This window comes from Schistocerca gregaria, chromosome 3 (genome assembly GCF_023897955.1).
Source record: "Schistocerca gregaria isolate iqSchGreg1 chromosome 3, iqSchGreg1.2, whole genome shotgun sequence".
NCBI classification, from domain to species: Eukaryota; Metazoa; Arthropoda; class Insecta; order Orthoptera; family Acrididae; genus Schistocerca; species Schistocerca gregaria.
In genome coordinates this window covers 382,612,600-382,634,042 of record NC_064922.1, presented here as the reverse complement: position 1 = coordinate 382,634,042, position 21,443 = coordinate 382,612,600, and the positions used below count along the sequence as shown (strand labels likewise).

Genomic DNA, 21,443 nt, shown 5'->3' with positions numbered 1-21,443 from the left:
GCTATGGTCGCAGGTTCGAATCCTGCCTCGGGCATGGATGTGTGTGATGTCCTTAGATTAGTTAGGTTTAAGTAGTTCTGAGTTCTAGGGGACTGATGACCTCAGATGTTAAGTCCCATAGTGCTCAGAGACATTTTGAACCATTTTGTTCAGCATGGTTGTTGGGGCTTGTATGAGTTACCACATAACATACTCATACAAGCTAAATTCTTTTGCTTGTAGTTTTTGATGATAGCATTATTGTAAATTTTTTATGTTGCTTGTCACCTCATTTTTGGATTTTTGCACTGAGAGAAAATATCTTTTACATCATGCTCATTGATATGATATTTATAAGAGTTGTTTTTCCCAGAGTGTGACAAGACTTGATGTGCTTTGTTGTGTACATTGAAACTATTTTTGCGTAGCCCTCGCAGAGGCTGTGATAAGCTTCAGAGCTCTATGGAGCATACTTTGAGTATCACTGCCCAAGGGATACCATTTTTAAATCCTCACCAATGAATCTCTTGTATTAGAAGCAAGACTTTTTATCTCATTTATTGCTATTTAGGTTGGCCACTCATGTATCATGCTCCTTTGTGGCTGGTTTGTGGGGGTAGTTGGAAAATAAGGGACATGTGCAGTTATGGCTTGAGAGATTTGTAAAACTTTACTCCTCCCTTTATTTCTCTGCTGTATAGGTAGAGGAGTCTAAAGTCAGTTCCCACTGTTTCAACTTGAGACCATATCTGTTATACTCGAGCACTACTAAATTTATGGAGAAGTGTGCCATCCAACTCCAGCTCATTGCTGATTTGATATTAAACAAGCATGAACCTCTTCAACATTGCTGGATATAGATTGCCACCGTCCTTGCACAAATGAAGCAATGAAATATGAAACTGCAGAAATTAGAAGTAATGCATCTTTATTTCTCGGGTATGGTTTGTATTTGACCTAGGACTTTAAAGTAGCATGTTTGCTGCTATCTGTTTTCATTCTGCCCTTTCCCATTTTTCATTGGTTTGGTTAAATGCTTTCAATTCTATTGACTTACGTATTTTAATATTTAGTGTCTGACATTTCCTTTCCCCTTTTTCCTGTAATCATGGTACACTGAATTTTCAGAAATTAAAAAAGATATTCTGCTTTTATATTATGAAGACATGACTTTTGTATATTTGTGCTTCTGATATGATAAAAAGATTGGCATAGGATGGTGTCATGCAGGTGTCCATGGCTGTGCTGTGATTTGTTTATATACCTTCCCTTCAAAGGAGAAGTAGTTGTGGGTTAGCATGAAGTTAGTAAGGTGTATGAGGAATAAGGTAGTGGGTTTAGAGTCTGAAGGGAATTGGGAAAGGAAGTGTTAAAGAATGGTAAGACCATGAGCATGAGGGATGTTGGTGCATAGTGATTCAGAAGGTAATGGGGTTGGGATGGTGGAAAATCAGTGAAGGAAGTGGTTAGTCTTGGACATGGGATTCGAGTTTATGGGGAGTTGGTGGGAGGTGTCGATCAATGAGGGCTGACATTCTTACAGTAGGGGCACAATAGCCAGCCAAAATGGGTTGGGTTATGGCTCTTGGGGAGCATGTAGAAGGTGAGTGTGTGGTGTGTCATGTGGATAAGGAGGGAAATGGATTCAGGGGGATGTTCTGGGAAGGGCCTAAGGCTTTAAGCAGGGATTAGAGTTTGTGTTAAACTTCTTTGATGAGATCACTTCTTTCAGAGTTTTTACCCACAACTACTTCTCATTTGAAGGGAAGATAAATAAACAAACACATACACAGCACAGTCATGGGCAGCCAGATGGCACTCTCCTATGCCAACCTTATATAGGCCATCTAGAGAAGACATTCCTAGCCTCCCAAACACAAAACCAGTAGTCTGGTTCAGGTTAGTTGTAGATACATCGGCGTTCTGGACTCACCACCGACACTCCAAATCTTCATTTCATCACAGCCTCAACATCTCTTGCATCTGCGCCACATGGTCCTCCTCAACTCCGTGTGCCACCTACCTTGATGTTGACCTCCTCCTCTCTGATGGCTTCATCTGCGCCTCTGTCCACATTAAATCCACCAACCACCAACAGTACCTGCATTTTGACGGCTATCGTCTCTTTCACACCAAAAAATTCATCCCATATAACCTGGCCACCCGGGGATGACATATCTGCGGTGACAAAAACTCCCTTGCTCGGTATGCTGAGGGTCTCACCAGTGCTTTCAGAGACAGGCACCATGTCCCAAACCTAGTCCACAAACAGATCTCCTGTTTCATTTCCTCTCATACCCCCAATCCTCCCAACACCCAGTTACAAAGGAGTGTCCCCTTCATCACATAGTACCACCCCTGACCCGAACAACTGGACCACATCCTTTGCCAGGGCTTTGATTGCCTATCATCATGCCCTGAAATGAGGGACATCCAATGTGAGATCCTTCCCATCCCTCCTAAAGTGATGAAGTGATGGACTGCCACCCACCCAACCTCCACAATATCTTTGTCCATCTCCATGACACTCTGTCCCAATCCTTTCCCACAGATATCATATCCAGGTGCTAAACCTTCCCAATCCACACAGCCAGCACTTCGAATTCCGGTCGTTTTACTGTGGAGATGGGAGTTATTCTTACAACACATTCTCCGCTCCTGTAAGTATCTCAGCCTCAACATACAGTAGTATACTGTCTCCACCCTTCACCCAACAGTTTCCACACCCTCTGTCCTGTCATCTCCTCCCCATTCTTATTGCCCACCCTGTTTATTTGCAGCCCTCTGTAAATGCATCTGCCTGTCTTTCCCCACTCCTCTCCTTTTTTCCCCACCTCCCTGCCTAACAACCCCCTGATGCTGCACATATTGACAGTCTAGTCTCTGCACAGTCCACTGGACAGTGTTCATCTCTCTCCCCACATGTGCACTACTATCCCTTCCCCACCCCATCCAGACTGCTGCTTGCATCCCGTGTGATAGGTTAAGTCTAGCCTAGATGCTGGAGTTGGCCATTGTGTGTGTGTGTGTGTGTGTGTGTGTGTGTGTTGGTTCAATTTAGAGAGCAAATGGATTCAGGCAAACTGCAGTTTAAATTTGGTAGATTTTCATAAAAAACCAAACTAAGCAGTATAGATTTCCATGGTTTGCAACATGATAAAATTTGCTGTCTGCTCACCACTCCACTCTCCTTGCTCATTGTAGTGTCCTCTCCAACACTTCCATAGTGCTGTGCTTGAGCAATAATGAAACACAGGTGACAATATCTTCCAGGACATAGGTCATATGTAACAATAGCATGATTCAGTCCATTTCTCGAACTTTTGGTCTTCCTGTGATTTAGTGACATCTATTGCTACTGCCTCCACAATGGACCTTTCTGCTTTAAATTATTCCTGCAATAATAACTGCAGTCAGTTTAATGTGATTTATTTAATTTGTTAGACATTTCATTCTTGATTGACTTTTTTGCTCATTTCATCCAAGGTGAAATCTTGTTCTAAAACTGATTAGAAGCTAGTGACATTTTCCCCCAGTATTCTAATTGTGCACAGTGGTCAAATTTCTCATTTGCAACCCACTTGATAAATCATTGCAGTTTCACATTACCAAATAGAATATTGACGGTGATTCAGAATCAAATAAAGGTTTTTGAAAGATGATGAACGTTGCCTTTACTTAAAAAGCTATATAAATCTATGTAGGGCCTATATGGTCTCTGTACATGTAGGAGAACTTTTATTGGAAAATTGCTAAAAAAACAACAAAGATTCGTTTGCTTTTAGAATGCAATGTGATTTACTCCTGTGTTTCACAGACTTGTTAATTTTTAAGCAGAGCATTAGATTGTTGCAGTGGATAGCTCATAGTTTCTCACATATCCCTCGCACTAGTGCCATAAGCCAAATGTCATGTTATTGTTCAAGGAAAGTTGATACTGCACTGAGCACTTCAGCTTATCAGGAAACCTCGAGCCTATTCACATGAAAGCCTTGTTTGCTCAGCCCTACCCTTATGGCGCTTTTCAAAATAAGTTTGTATAAAACCTCAGTAGCCAGAGATTCATCTGCAAATGTAAGATGACCACTATATTGGTCTAATAAATAATGTAAAAATGTTGACCTCAACAGCAATAGTTTAACCTGCAAATAATTTTTTGAATGACGAATTGGGCAAAAGCCCTCATCTAATAATCGAATAAATGCAGTATATGGAGTGCAGAAATAGCAGATTGTTAGAGTGGTAATAACTTTTGTCATTAGTAAGAGAAAAATGCTTCTCTTAGGCCTTGTCTCCATGTGTAGGAAAGTGAGACATAATATATTCTTATGTCAAGAAATTATACTTCCAGCTGTGATGTTTGTGAAAGGAACAGCTACTGAAAGATCAGATCAGATTTAATAATGGCTACAAATTGCAGCAGAATGTTATGTTGTATTAAATTGTTCTCAAGTAACATATTTGCATTGCTTATTGTAGGGACAATAAAAATATGCCTTCATTGCAGAATGGTAAGTCTAAATAAAGTATTACACGGGACTTTATAACTAGGTACTGTTAATAAATCAAATGCTATGCACTTGCCTGCACACTTGGCTACAGAGCTCCTTGCTGTAAAGCTAACATTCAGATCATGACAGCATACTACGGCTACATGATAGGATATAGAAAGATTAAAAATGCTTATCTTCCTTTTGGGATCACCTCATCCACTGGAGGAGTTTTCCTGTAAACTAGTGCGGCACATCAAACTTTGCCGTGCATGTGTTGGCCTTCTTTATACAGTCAACCACTGTTAGGTATGTATCTGTAAGTGCTTAATTTGCTCTGTTTTAGTTTACGACAACAGAATTTCAAGTTCAGATACCTCCTTGCTTTGATTCCAGTTACTGGAATCATAACCCTACCACATTATCAACAACCTTTCCATTATTGCCTCATTCCCTTTGTGGAGAAGAGGGAGTTTACCACCATTAGAGGCCTAGGTGTAGTTTAATGTACCCAAGCACATTGTACAATAATGGATAGAAGGCTATGCCTACTGGGAAATATGGAGTAAGCAATTGGCATTCAGAAATTGGATGCTGGCACACGAGTTAATGAAGTGGTAAACACATCACGGCAAGATCAGTTTTATACAAGTGCAGCATTTTTTGAGTCACTGGGTTAGTTTATCACCAATTTAAAAAGACTGGGGTGCAAAACAAAATAAATAAAAGAAAACATATGAAGGACTCAAACGTTACTTGATGAGCGGTGGTGCAGTAAGAGTACATACAAGCCACAGAAAATCCATTTAAACACAAATTATAACTGCTAGACATCTTGCAATATATGCATGTCTGTGGCAGTGTGGGATTGGATCTCAGTAATCGTGCATGGATAGTTTGGAGAACAGAAAGGGAATCCATTTCTGGATTGGCCTCTTCCGGCACCAAATCTCAACCCAGTTAAAAAAGCAGTGTGAGTAAACTGATGTGCCCTCATACCAAGAACCTGCAATGATCTTAGGAACATCATTCTAGCTGCCTGGGACAATGTCAGAGAATACGATATTTATGTCCAATCTCACATGCTTTTTTTTCCCTTGTCAGATGTATAATGCCGCCATAGTGGAAGTATTCCGGATAATTAAATTCAAACAAACTGCGTGCTTTATTCTTCAGAGTCTAAAATGTCTTAATACGAATTGTATTGTTTCACTCCCTTCATTTTTTGTTTTCCACAGATGAAACAATCTGCAACAGTTATACACAAAATTCATCTAAAGTAGGACTGAAATCAAAGCAATACACAGCTGCTCTAGGTTTGTATCTCTAGGAAGCATAGATGTAATAGGTTTTTTGTGTGTGTTTGGAATCAGAAAGTTTGACTGCATGTATATGCCATTTGACGTAGTTAAGTGAAAGAATTTTCGTACTTTACTGTCATGGATGGTATGGCATGAGGTATGATGAAAAAATAAGTACCATTTAGCTCAAAAGGGTTACTAACATCTCTCCATGAGATGACCATAAAAGTATTTGATTTTTTACTTGTGTAACTTATGGCTGGCTGTCAAGATTTTTAGGTGATGTTGGGTGGCTTGTGAGTGAGGTATCTTAACTGCATTAGCATTATCATTCAAACAGGAAGTGTGATTCAACACCCTTCTGAGACATGAACTGAGAATCATAACTGAATCTTTAATTCTTTAAATAAATTGATTTGCAACTTGAAAACAAGTGGAGGAAATGTCATAAAAAATATGAGGCATAGTGCATCTTACATTATGAAAGCTCTGTGTTTTTGAATTATTCACAGTGGCAGACAGCATCTTGTGTAAAGATATAACTGTAGGGTACATCATCAATGTGTGTGTGTGTGTGTGTGTGTGTGTGTGTGTGTGTGTGTGAGAGAGAGAGAGAGAGAGACAGAGAGAGAGAGAGAGAGAGAGAGAGAGAGAGAGAGAGAGAGAGATGCTGTGCACATAACCATATTGTGTAACCAGCAAAGTGATTGATACATTATGCATACTTGCAGTGACAATATTTGTGACTTTGTTAAGATTGGCTATCAGGATTTTATTAAAAGTTTGATTCATTGTGATGTAATTCTGTACAGGAATAATCATCAAGAAACACCAAGACATTGTGTAGCCAGAGGAACAACTGGTGACCGTATACTGTGGTTGCTGCATGCCGTAGGAGCAGAGCGATGTTCACGTGATATGAAAGGTTGCCATCGGGGATGCTCAGCAACATCGACTGATCACCGTTTTGATGGTATTCCTCCTCCTCTTCCGTGTTCATCTCAGACTCGTGTTGAACTGGACAGGTTGCTGGATGCAGCTGCACTGTCAGGAACTCCAAAGAAGGGTTATCGTCTGCTGTGCTTGGATGGTGGTGGTATTCGTGGCATGATACTTACTGCTGTACTTTTAGAACTTGAAAAAGAATTGAAAAAACCAATACTCTACTGTTTTGACTGGATTGGTGGCACATCTACAGGAGGAATTCTTGCACTGGCACTATCTTGTGGTAAGTTATCAATCATTTTGAGTAAAGTTCCTTTGTAAGTTTAACTAGCTACTAGGAACAATTTCACACAAACTATTCTTTTATTTTTAAGTTGCCCAAGTCTTGGCTTTAAAGCCTTTACATTGGGGATTGGTTTTTTGTTATTGGTAGACCAAGTGCCAATCTCAAATTACATAGTTCTCATTTGACTGAAGATGGCTGAGTCATTTTCCTTCCCCTCCCCCTTCCATCCCCCCCCCCCCCCGCCTGTGTGCTCCCCTCATCCCCCCCCCCCCTTGCACTTCCCCCATCCCCCCCTTGCACCCCCTAGTTGTGAAGTAAATGTCTTGAGTCTGACCAGTGTGTGCTATGTTCACATACATTTTTCTGTTTTTCTTTTCCTATTGTGTGTAATCCTGTTCAGATACAGGGTGACAATTATTGAACTCAATGAAAAGAAACATAAATTAGTTGCAAACTACGGTGTGAACATACTGTATTCATCATGTAAATGTCATTACAGATACTCTGATTTAGGTGTTACGTATAACATATGCCTGCCATCAAAGACCATGATGTGGCACAGACGAATAGCGAAATCCTACATGACCCACTGAAGTGTCAGAACATCAATGGTGTTGATGACCTCCTGAATGGCTGTTTTCAGCTCTGTAGTGGTTTTGGAGTTGTTGATGTACACCTTGTCTTTAATGTAGTCCCACAAAAAGGAGTTGCACATGTTCAGATCCGGAGAATATGGTGGCCAATCGATGCTCATCCCAGTTGCTTCTGGGTACCCCAGAGCCACAATGCAGACCAAAAAGTGCTCCTCCAGGACATCAAACACTCTCCTGCTTCAATGAGATCGAACTCTGTCTTTCATTAACCATATTATGTCGAAATCAGGGAACTTTTGATAATGGGGATGAAATCATCTTCCAAAACCTTCACCTACCATTTGGTAATCACTGTGCCGACAAGGAATATGACACAGATTCTTCCGTGACTGGGCATTGCACACCACACAGCCACCCATTGAGGGTGGAGAGACTTCACGATCATTAAATGTGGATTCTCGGTCTTCGAAAAGTGCCAGTTTTGCTTATTGATGAACCCATTCAAATGAAAGTGGACTTTGTCGCTAAACCAAACAATACTAATTCTCATCAGGCCCCGTGGCCAACCATGCAGTTTGAGTGTCCTCGGACAAAACCATTTATAAGTTATGACGATTTAATTTTACATAGTTCAATAATTGTCACCCTGTAAGAAACTTGTTGCTGTGGAAGATTAGCATTGCACAATTCACAATTTTTGTTATGCACAAAGTAGGTAGCAACTTCACAGCTTCACTGTCTTGTGATTGGACATCGCCTCTTAAAATATGCACATATAAATATGTATAAATTGATATCTCCTGCTGAGATTCTGTCTATATGTTTGGACTAATGTCAGAAACTACTGCAGAGAATTTGATGCAGTAATAGATAGACTAATTCATGAGGAAGGTTTCTGCATATAATTTATAAATATATCATGTAAATTGGCTTAATTGTGATGAATTAAAGTCCTAGGTTGACACAGAAACTATGCAGTTGCCATCTAATAGTGAAAGGCAAAAGCCCTTAGAGTCATCTGTTGTTCCAATGTTGGATGGCAGAAGGTGCTTTGTACCAATGTGTGCCAAAAGATGCTGCTTCTTACCAACATTGTTTGGCAGAGGTTGCTCCATATACCAAAATTATGTGGCAGAGGGTGCTTTGTACCAGTGTTACATGGCAAAGGATGCTTTGTACCAATGTTGCATGGCAAATGGTGCTTCTACCAATTTTGAATGGCAGAGGGTACATCGTAGCAGTGTTGTGTAGCGGAGGATGTTTCTTTCCATTGTTACATGGTGCAGGGTGAATCTTACTGATGTTATGTGGCAAAGGGTACTCTGTACTGATGTTGCGTGGCAGAGAGTGCTCCAGGCTGATGACATATGGCAAAGGGTGCTTCATATGCTCTGTACTGATGTTGCGTGGCAGAGGGTTCTCAGTACTGATGTGTGGCAGAGGTCGGTGCTCCATATCAGTATTGGATGGCAGAACTATGATGAATTAAATTCCCATCACATTTTTATGCCTGTGTGTGAAGGATAACCTCAGGAGCTATTGCATGGATTTTGATGTGGTTCTCACTGAAATAGACTGATGTATAAGGACAATTTGACTTCTGGAGGACTGTTTGTGCATATAATTTATTACCCCTGCACCAGAAAACTTGTTGAGCTGTAAATGTTTGGTGGTACCTATGTGAAGCCAGGGCAGACCACTAGTTAATAATATTTTGTACCCAACTGAGGGTAAGGTTACCATGAAAGGATGGAGGAGGAGAAGAATCGTTTTATGTAGTAGCTGCTGAATGGAAGTCTTTTCCTGGAATTTGTGATATAAGATTATCCATCTTAACTTAAACCTTTACAGTGAGTGGTCAAATTCAGTAACAGAACATAGTGTAGACATAATTTTTATCTGAGGTGTTTTAAGGCTTCCTGATATAGCAAATGTGTGTGAAGTTGTCAAGTGTCAGATTACTAGTGTGGATCAAACTTCACATTATTTGGACCATGTACACTTCTCTGATGCAACGATGTTAACTATTTGTGAAAGATTCAGTGAGGACATTAATTATCATCCTCAAATAAGAAGACTGTACACCACGAAATAACGTTTATATGGGCACATGGATTACAGCACACTGTGTTAAAAACCATGAAAACAGATTTTTGGATTATCTGCCAATGTCAGTAGCACAATATAATCAACTTCCTACTTCTCTTTTAGTGCCATCCTGTATAATCAACATGATTTTGGTACAACCAACACTGGATCCTCTGCCTTGTTTACCTTATATCTAATGACTCTCTTAATTAAATTATCTGTTGTGAGAACGTGGAAAGCCTTTTTGATAACAGTGCCTCAAAAAGAGGACACATTTGTGAGTATATTGATATCCTGTTTCCCGTACACGTGAACATCTGATTTTTCTAGTTGCTCTACATGTGTATGATGTTAGTGTTTACATTATTTAATAGACTGAAACATTTAATCAATATAGGATTTCTTGCACTGTCCAAGACCCTGCTTTCTGTTTCTAAGACGTGTGTGGCTTTATGTGTATGTTGTTTAATAACTAATACTTTGAACAATCTGATGATGGTTCCTCCGAAAGGGGGAATTGCTGGTAAAATGTAGATGATACCTTTATTATCTTGATCACATCAAGCTGTTAATGTACAAGTACAGGCTGTCTCACAAAAGATGTCTGGGAGGGGTCCGTAGGTTGCGAGGCACATTTGCCAGCTGTTGCTGCTCCATCTGCATGTTGTCACTATGCATAGTTCTCGGATATCAACACTTTGTGTTTGCCCCCTACACTGTCACTGAGTGTACCGGTGTTTTCTTTTGAATTTTTTTGTCAAGTTTAATTGCTCCAAATGTTATTGCGAGATGTCATTATTGGAACTGTGCCGAGTCTGGAGCAATCCCTGCCCTTATGTTGCTGGGCTCAGTCCTCAGACAGAAACACCATGCACATGTCTTCTATACAGCGCGACTGAGTGTTCGGGTGTTTCAGTTTCCATTCAGTATAGTATACACAAAGGATCAACAAGTGTTTCTTGTGTTCGGTTGAATTCATACGAAAATTTCCCAGTGTGAATGTTCCCAATAATTTGATGGTACACAGATTAGTGAAGAAATTTTGAGAGACTGGATCAATGTTACACAAACAAAGGTATAGAGAACTTAGCGTTTGAACCAAAAGTAAATTAGGCTAGATTGAGAAAATCTCTGCACCATTTGACACTTTAGACTGGTGTGTTAAAAGCATCTGCTCACAAAACTGTGCACAAACTGAAATTGAAACCATACAAAATAATGGTATTTTATTAGCTGAGGACTTCAGATACTGTTGCTTGATGTTGTTATTGCAGCCAGCTGTCTGTGCACATTGGGAAGTTCATCCTGAGATGCTTTTTTTTCTAATGAAGCGTGGCTGCATTTGTCAGGGTTCATAAATTCTCAGAACAATTGACGCTGAACTCCCGAAAGCCTCATGAGTTACTTCAACAACCTGTACATGATGTTAAAACAGGAGTGTGGTGTGCCATTAGTGCAAGACACATTATTGGACCAATCTTTTTCCATGAAGCAGTATGTTCTGACTAGTGTGTGAACAATATGCTGCATTCCCCTTCCCCCTGCCTCCCCTCCTTGAGAACTAACACCTAACAAGAAGATACACAGTTATTTCATGCAGGACAATGCAAGACCACACATTGCCAATGCTTCTGTGACAGCAATGTGAAGTGTTTTTGATGAGAGGATGGTTTACAGGCCTCCTCGTTCTTCAGATCTAAATCTGTGTGATTTTTACTGTTGGCAAATGTTAAAAGTCAAGGTGCATGCAACCAATCCTTGCACCCTTGAAGAGTTGGAAGACAGGATTCAGCTAGTCATTTCCCAGATTTTGACAGCCGAAATTTGTCGTGTGTTTGCTAAGGTGATGTCAGGCTGCTCTTATCTTCTTCTTCTTCTTCTTCTTCTTCTTCTTCTTGCGTTATGGCCTCTGTAGGAGCAGGGGTAGCCCCTTCGTGGACTGCATTTTCCTCTTCTTCTCCCAGAACCTCTTCATTGTTTCTCTTCTTCTCTCCCGCTCCTCTTCTGATATCTTCAGTTGCTGTTTCTCCTGTCAGCACTCTAATCTTTTCCTGTATTTTCCTGTCATTTATCTTTGGCATATTGGTCGGTGTATATTTGTTTCTCCAATTTTCCGTTCCTTCGACCTTGATCCCCAATTCCAACCAGTCCTTCCGAAGTTCAACAACCTACTTGGTTCCTGTCTTTCCCCTTGTCATCCCTGTTGTTTCCCACACTCTCTTCGTCATTCTGTCCATACTTATCCTAACTACATGTCCAGCAAACCTTGACCTATTGAGTCTGATTTCCTCGGATATTGTTCTCATGTCCCCGTACAATTCTTCCCAATGTCTTTGCATCCACCTCTTTTGGGACCTACTATTTTTCTCTCTTCTTTCTCTAGTTGTTCTGCCCCATTTCTTCTTAGTGTCATCGTCTGAGCAGCTTATAATGCTGCATTACTCACTGTTGCCTTGTAGTGGCTTATCTTTACCTCTGTGGATATATTCTTTTTATTGTATATCTCTCTCGTCATGCAGAAGGCTGACCTCATCTTCTTTATCCTCTCTGTTATTTCTCCTTGCTCTTGTTCCTTCCAGTTATAAATTCTCCCAAGTATTTAAATTTGTCCACCATTTGCACAGTGCCTTCTGGTGTTTCCCAGTCTGCAGTGGTATTTAATGTCTTTTGTCTTGTTATAGGCGATCCTCAGTCACACCTTTCTGGCTACCTTATTTATGTTGTCGAGATGTGTCTTTGCATCTTCTTCCGTCTCACTTACTATTGCTATGTCATCTGCAAAGACTAGGCTGTCCACTTTAGCCGTGTTGTCCTTTTTGTCCCCCACATGGGCCTTTGGTATTCCCATTCCCAGGCTGCTCTTATCACAGAGGGACATCATTTTGAGCGCCTACTGTAAATAAAGGTAAGCTTAAGTTAATCAGATGGCAGAACTGTTTATGCGTAACTCGGGGGAACCATACGTGCAGCTGACTACTGGCAGATTAGTGTCCAAGAGTGAGGTGTGGTGGCGACTGCCTGTGGATGCTGTGGTGGTGGCAGTGGCTATGGCAGTAGCCGGTGGCCATGCTGCAAGACCCGTGGGCCCCTCCCGGGCGTTTTTCATGAGACACTCTGTACATAGAAAATATGGTAAATCCTTGCTTCCTGGTATAGAATAAATATTGGAAATCAGTCTGTACCTTCAGGGAAAAAAACTTTCATCATTTGTCTGACTTCAGTGAATTACTGAGAACATCTGTAAATGGAGCGGAAGTAATTCCATGTGTGGAACATTTATAAGAAAAGCTTAGTCACCAGTGCAACGTTTTTGCTAAAATTAATACTCTGAACAACAGGTACAGCATGTATTTCGACCTGAGACTGTATAACAGAAAAGCAACCAGAGGAGAAACATGATCCAAAAAAGATTGGTTATTGATGTCCATATCTACACTCATGATGCACACAATTTCAGTGTGTGTGCGCGTCCATACAGTTCATGAGCCCGCATATAGAGGCCACCTGAGTCAGCCCCTTGGTGCACTTTGGTGAGCTGGCAAAGAAACAGCATTATTTAAGCAATCAAAAATGAGTGCCTGTGCCTTACATGTTGCTTTATAAAGAACTGTGTTCCATAAATTGTGTTTGACCTTGCTATAATAGTTACCTTGCTATGTGTAGCCAAATTTCATCCAAGAGATGGTAGTATATTTAAAATTCCAAAGAATAAATATGCATTTTTTGTGGCAACAAGTGTGCATGCTCTCCTGAATTCTATGAAGCACACTCTGGGTATCAGACAGAAAAGTTTTTTGACATTCTATGCCATTGCAGAAAATTGTATACTGGTGAAACTTGCTGTGTTATCAATGATAGTGGGATTAACCAAAACAACATACACAGTTAGAACATAAGGAAAATCAGTGATTGCCAAACAGTGGCAGTAGATAGGAAGCAGAAAAGTGCTATAAAGACAAATATCTTTTATTCTGCTTTCTAATCTGGGATTTCATTGTGGAAGTGACTGTTCACACCTGAATAAATGTTGATTTGATTAACAGAGACACTGGATACAAACCTGAACTTGGTGTGTGTGATCTGGTGCAGTTATTGCAAAAATTACATTGATTACAGAGGACAGTGCTGTAAGAACGCTACTACTTTGTGACCTTGGATTTTGCAGCATATTTCCAGGTGATTTTTTTTTTATTCTTTCAAAATGGTGTACTGCTAACCAAATGTCAGTACTACAAGCAGCTGCTTTCTACACACGCCATGAGCTTTGCATTTGTCTGTATCCATTTCCAGCTGTTCATTGCCACAACACTTTGTGAAATGTATGAGACTTGCAAGAAACACAGCAGTTTGCAATTCATTCAGGGTATCATCAGCAAATGGAAGAATAAAAATTAGCATTTCCCTCTGAGTTGTATTCAGCCACAGATGACATAGCAATCCTTTCTGGTAAGCTAAAAGGCATGATTGATATGAACTTAAAAAAACTAAATTGAAGGCAGATTGTGCCAACAATTGTAGAAACCTCACTCCAAGCTCAGCTTGGTAAAGCTTCTGTTCAAAAAGTGCATCTTACCATTATTCTTAACTTAACGTTAACCTCTAACACTACTTACACTATATAATTAATGGAAAATCTCATATAAAGATGTGAAACAATTACTAACAAAGAGATAGAGGGGCTGGCCAGTACTTACCTCAGCTCAGTACAGCCGATAGAGACACAAAAAACAACCGAAAATTTAAGCTCCTAGCTTTCGGAATAAATGTTCCTTCATCAGGGAGGAGAGAGGGGAAAGAAAGGGAAGAAGGGAAAGTGGATTTAGTTACTCACAACCTGGGTTGTGAGTAACTAAATCCACTTTCCCTTCTTCCCTTTCTTTCCCCTCTCTCCTCCCTGATGAAGGAACATTTATTCCGAAAGCTAGGAGCTTAAATTTTCGGTTGTTTTTTGTGTCTCTATCGGCTGCACTGAGCTGAGGTAAGTACTGGCCAGCCCCTCTATCTCTTTGTTAGTAATTGTTTCACTACTTACACTATATTAGACACTTTGACTAGAAGAAGAGATCAGTTGGTAGTACACGTTCTGAGGCGTGAAGGGATCATTAATTTAGTATTGGAGGGAGCGTGGAGGGTAAAAATCATAGAGGGAGAAGAAGACATGAATACACTAAACAGATTCAGAAGGATGTAGGTTGCAGTAGTTACTTGGAGATGATGAAGCTTGCACAGGATAGAGTAGCCTGGAGAGCTGCATCAAACCAGTCTCTGGACTGAAGACCACCACCACCACCAACAACAACAACAACAACAACAACTGCTACTACTTACACAGTTGAGAATGAAAATTAGTTGGGTAAGTTATTAGTATTTAGGCACACCTTTGGTGTACTGCCACACTTCATCATTGAAAGCTGGACAGCACGTGCTGTGCTTAGCAGTTCAGTGGTTGGGTCCAGCTGAAGAACAGATGAGTGAAGAAAATTCATTCTTACTGCTGCTAGTACTTTTGAGACTATGCAAAATGCTGAGAAATGATTGGATGTTCTGCAAATAGTCACATATTCTAGATGTGGCACTGAATTACCCATATAAATTCACTTGATTGTCTCATATGATCTCAATGAAACATTTGATCTGATAAATTTCTTGACTCCAGGAAGGCTCCGTTATATGTAAGGTGTCACTGCTCTTATCTTTCATGTTACATCATCTGCTGTACACCATTAGACCAACAAGGGAGTGATGACACCAGTAGCAGGTTACCATTAGCTGTTTGGTATTGCACCCATTTCCTGATACACAAGCTACTTTAACTATTCCAGAATGAGATTTTCACTCTGCAGCGGAGTGTGCGCTGATATGAAACTTCCTGACAGATTAAAACTGTGTGCCCGACCGAGACTCGAACTCGGGACCTTTGTCTTTCGTGGGCAAGTGCTCTACCATCTGAGCTACCGAAGCACGACTCACGGACGGTACTCACAGCTTTACTTCTGCCAGTATCTCGTCTCCTACCTTCCAAACTTTACAGAAGCTCTTCTGCGAAACTTGCAGAACTAGCACTCCTGAAAAAAAGGATATAGCGCAGACATGGCTTAGCCACAGCCTGTGGGATGTTTCCAGAATGAGATTTTCACTCTGCAGCGGAGTGTGCGCTGTTATGAAACTTCCTGGCAGATTAAAACTGTGTGCCCGACCGATACTCGAACTCGGGACCTTTGCCTTTCGCGAGCAAGTGCTGTACCAACTGAGCTACCGAAGCACGACTCACGCCCGGTACTCACAGCTTTACTTCTGCCAGTATCTCGTCTCCTACCTTCCAAACTTGCCCGTGAAAGGCAAAGGTCCCGAGTTCGAGTCTCGGTCGGGCACACAGTTTTAATCTGCCAGGAAGTTTCATACTTTAACTATTGTTTCCAATCTTGCAGGAGAACCAGAACATGGTACTTCAATCTCCCATCCCCCTCCATCTTTACTAAAGCTGCAAATGACCAGAATAAAATTCAGTAATGACATTTCAGAAATTATAATTTGTTCAGCCTGAATGGGTAATTATGCAGGTAGATATCTAACTATTGGCAGAGATGCTGTGTCGCAGATAGGCACAACAAAAAGACTCTCACAATTATAGCTTTCGGCCGTTAAGGCCTTCATCTACCCCCCCCCCCCCCCCCCCCTCACACACACACACACACACACACACACACACACACACACACACACACACACACGTATATGCATGCAAATGGAACTCACACACACTATTGCAGTCTGAGGCAACTGAAATCGTACATTCTATCCTGGACTTTCCATTGTTTGCTTTTAACAGTTGATGAGAAATAAGGTGAATTTACAGTTTCAACCAAGTATTTGAAATGCAAACTTGGTTTAACAAAGGGGATATGCTGTTCATGTAATAAGATGCAGGTCTTTAGTTGTGAGACTTTAAATTTTTTGCAAGGTATCTGTATGTTACTGATATATGGGATTTTGCACCAGGATTTTGTAACTACTGATGGGTTCCTGTTGACCAACATACAGAAGTGGTGTAATTTTTCACATTTTCTTCTGTCATAACATACTGGCTGGCACAAAAAGAATATTGGATTTCAAACTAGTATAATAGTATAATTGGCTCTCTTTGATCCCTTACAAAATGCACCCACATCACTACAATTGGTAATGTGTCCAATTTATGAACTTTCATGTGTTTCACATTTTAAAGATAAAATCAGGCAGGTAGCAACCTTCTTCATGAATACACATTTAAATTCTTTCTTTGAAGTTCGCCATCACTTTCATCAACATGTCATGTGGAACTGCAGCAATTTCTTGACGTATTGAAACTTTCAGGTCATTGATTGTACAAGGCTTTTTTTTTTTTTTTTTTTTAGCGGTACACTTTACTTTTTAGGTAACCCCATAAGAAGAAGTCATAAACTGACAAATCTGGCTAGCATGCTGGCCAGTGGACATCACCAAATTGTGAGATCACGCATTGGGCAAACAACTGTCGTGGAATAAGCTGTGGCTCCATCTTGTTAGAACAACAAGTCTGCCATGTTCATCCCTATAATGTCCAGTTGCAGCTGCACAAAATTGTGTAGTGTTGCAACATGACGTGCAGCATTCACTGTTACACTGACATGGTCTTAAAAAAAAAAAAAAAAAAAAAGCCTATTATCCTTCATCAACAACACGTCATCAGCAGCAGCAAGAACCCAAAGCATTCTCTGATGAAACTGTCTCTGTTCGTCATAATCAGTCGTGAATCTTCTGCACGACCATAATTTTGTAAGGATGATGATGTAGCTCATCCTTCAGGGCCCGCTGCAGCAAGTGACGAGACAAGCCCAGAGTTGGATCATGTTGCATAATAGAGTGACAAGGACTTTAAAGAACAGATGCTCTTACTCTAACAACATTTTCCAGCGTTTGCACCGTGTGAGGACAAGTTGGTGATGTCTGCTTCATGATCGATCCAGTTGTGCAAAAAGAGGCAATGCTGTGCAATTTTGTATTGCGATCACATATCAAAGCACATTGAAGTGTGTATGGAAAAGCCATTGAATTGTGATCACAGGGTCATTAATTTTGAAGAAATGTTTGACAGTGAAAATGCTATGAGGCACAGCTGCCACTGAAACTGGATGCTCTAACTTACAAAACAACAGGTCAACACCTCCCCCTCCCCCCACCCCTGCCATTCCAGTCCCGCCATTAATACTACTCAAGTCAAATTGATGTGTTCTCTTTGCACCACCCTTTATCATCAATCACGGCAGAGCTATAACCATTGAAGAAAGCGATCTGTTTGAAGTTCTGTTGTTCTGTTTGAAAGGCTGATTCAGGTAGTGGAACAGATAAGGGACAATAAAACATTAAAAGGAAAGCTGCATGTTTGTGGCTGTATAGATGCCAGAATTGTACAGAGATTGCCATATCTGTAGCTATGTTTTTTTCTGTAAATGCTAAATAAGTGTGCTTTTGAGGAAATATCTAAAGTAAGACACAAGAAATTTGTAGAAGAGCCTCCCAGTTTCATCGTAAAGGGGATGTTCAAGTTTAAATTTTGTAATAATGTGTTTAATTGACTAATGGTGGTTTTTTGTTGTCGTCGTTATTTTCAGGCCGAAGACTGGTTTGATGCAGCTCCCCATCCTGCTCTACCCTGTGCAAGCCTCTTCAACTCCGAATAACAACTACAACCTACATCTTTCTGCATCTGCTTACTGTATTCACCTTTTGGTCTCCCTCTATGACTCTTCCCCCACCACCACCACCACCACCACCACCAGTCGCCATCATCCTTAAAACTTTAATCCACCGTGCCCATACTATTTCTGACATCGACAGTCTTCAAGTGGAACTGAAACACCTGCAAAAAGTATTCCTGATGAATGGCTTTTCAACTAAGCAAGTGAACACAGCTATGGAGTCCTACAAATGACGCAACAAGGAAGAAGAAGAGGTCTTCAGATCAATGGCTTATCTACCTTTTATTGGGAACATCTCGTCACAGATAGGTAGAATATTGAGGAAGCATCAGTTTAGAGTTATCTTTCGCCCCCCTCCTAAAATATCATCACTGGTGGGATCCGTTAAGGATGACCTAGGCCTACGTAAATCAGGTGTCTACAAGATTCCGTGTGATTGCGGCAAGTCATATATAGGGCAGGCAACAAGAACGGTGCAGGAACGTATTGTGGAACACCAGCAGCAAACTCGCCTTCTCCAACCCACTAAGTCTGCAATTGCATTTCTACTGGCCACTCTATGAATTACAATGATACAAAAATTGTGGCTCAAACATCACATTTCTGGAGTTCAATTATAAATGAATCCATAGAACTAAAATTGTCAGACAGCGAGACTCTTATCAATCGAGATAGCGGTGTTACCAGTTAAATTCCACTTGGAATCCTGTTGTAGAGAAACTTCGTAGTCAACGTAGTTATCGGTATAAAGATGAAGATTGATCTGATATCGAAATGCCAAGTTTTCGCCACGGAGGGTGCCAGGCGCAGTGCACGGAGTTGTGAACGCGTACACTTAGCAGTACATGCACAGTGCATGTGCAATGCAGCCCTCTTTGGTTTTAAATAGCAGAGCTCAGTGCATATTCGCCAGTACTTCTACAGCTGTACTCACCTGAAGATGGCCAAAAGACTTCGTGCCGAAATATCGTGGCAAGATGTTACTGACTTACGGCAGTTCTCCCGTGTTTTTATGGAACAATCTTGTTTCCTAATCTGATTCCCGCATCATCATCTGATTCAGTTAGACTACATTCCATTATCCTTCTGTTGCTTTTGTTGATGTTTGTTGTACATCCTTCTTTCAAGAACATGTCCATTCCACTCAAATGCTCTTCCAAGTACTTTGCTGTCTCTGACAGAATTACAGTATCATTGGCAAACCTCAGAGTTATTATTTCTTTTCTGTAAACTTTAATTCCTACTCCAAATTTTTCTTCAGTTTCCTTTACTGCTTGTTCTGTGTACTGACGGAATAACATTGGGGAAAGGCTACAACCCTCTCCCCCTCCCTCCTCAGCCACCGCTTCCCTTTCATGCCCCTCGACTCTTATTACTGCCAACTGGTTTCTGTACAGGTTGGTAATATTCTTTTGCTTCCTATATTTTACCCTTGCTACCATCATAATTTCAAAGAGAGCATTCCAGCCAACATTGTCAAAAACTTTCTCTAAATCTACAAATGCTATAAATGTAGGTGTGCCTTTCCTTTGCCTATCTTCTGAGATAAGTCACAGGGTCAATATTGCCTTGCATGTTCGGACATTTCTCCATAATCCTAACTGATCTCCCCTGATGTCTGCTTCTGTCAGATTTTCAATTCTTCTGTACAGAATTCATGTTAATATTTTGCAACCATGACTAATTAAACTGATAGTTTGGTAATTTTCATACCTGTCAACAACTTCTTTCTTTGAAATTGGAATTATCACATTCTACATGAAGCCTGAGGGTATTTCGCCTGTCATACATCTTGCATAACAAAGGGAAGGGTTTTTTCTCACCATTGGCAGTTCCCATCCCTTCCCTTCAAAGAACTTCTTCTCCTCCTCCTCCTCCTCCTCCTCCTCCTCCTCGAGCAGGGAAGACATCCTTTACTCTGGCTCATTCTAGGGATTGGGCTCCCTCTTAGAACACCCCTCCCTGGTGTTCTTAGGATAGGGAGCTGGCAACCTCGATTCAGACAAGGGACCCATGCTCCAAGGGCTCCAAAGCTGCTTGCTCTCTGTGTAATCCTGACATCGCTGCCACCTACTGTCTTACTGATAACATATCTTCCTTCCCACTGAGGGTGAAGAAGCAGCAGTGCAAGTTAATGGACGAGGCCTCCCCGGCTTTCCAGGGGGCTTCACACCCTCCTCCTCATTTGAATCAGACCCAGTTTTTATGGATGTCACTCAAACCTCATAGGCGACAACCACTGACTCGGTGACATGACCCTCCCTCAGCTTCTACACTCCTGGAAATTGAAATAAGAACACCGTGAATTCATTGTCCCAGGAAGGGCAAACTTTATTGACACATTCCTGGGGTCAGATACATCACATGATCACACTGACAGAACCACAGGCACATAGACACAGCCAACAGAGCATTCACAATGTCGGCACTAGTACAGTGTATATCCACCTTTCGCAGCAATGCAGGCTGCTATTCTCCCATGGAGACGATCGTAGAGATGCTGGATGTAGTCCTGTGGAACGGCTTGCCATGCCATTTCCACCTGGCGCCTCAGTTGGACCAGCATTCGTGCTGGACGTGCAGACCGCGTGAGACGACGCTTCATCCAGTCCCAAACATGCTCAATGGCGGACAGATCCGGAGATCTTGCTGGCCAGGGTAGTTGACTTACACCTTCTAGAGCACGTTGGATGGCACGGGATACATGCGGACGTGCATTGTCCTGTTGGAACAGCAAGTTCCCTTGCCGGTCTAGGAATGGTAGAACGATGGGTTCGATGACAGTTTGGATGTACGTGCACTATTCAGTGTCCCCTCGACGATCACCAGAGGTGTACGGCCAGTGTAGGAGATCGCTCCCCACACCATGATGCCGGGTGTAGGCCCTGTGTGCCTCGGTCGTATGCAGTCCTGATTGTGGCGCTCACCTGCACGGCGCCAAACACGCATACGACCATCATTGGCACCAAGGCAGAAGCGACTGTCATCGCTGAAGACGACACGTCTCCATTCGTCCCTCCATTCACGCCTGTCGCGACACCACT

General features: G+C 41.4%; 1 protein-coding gene across 1 annotated transcript in view; it reads left to right on the top strand.

The window, feature by feature from the left end:
- Positions 1–21,443, top strand: part of LOC126355021 (85/88 kDa calcium-independent phospholipase A2-like) — a 188,329-nt gene that overhangs the window by 71,055 nt on the left and 95,831 nt on the right. The window contains exon 7 of the mRNA XM_050005165.1: positions 6,583–6,998. Coding sequence (XP_049861122.1) covers positions 6,583–6,998 — 416 coding nt within the window. The remainder of the gene's footprint in view (positions 1–6,582; positions 6,999–21,443) is intronic.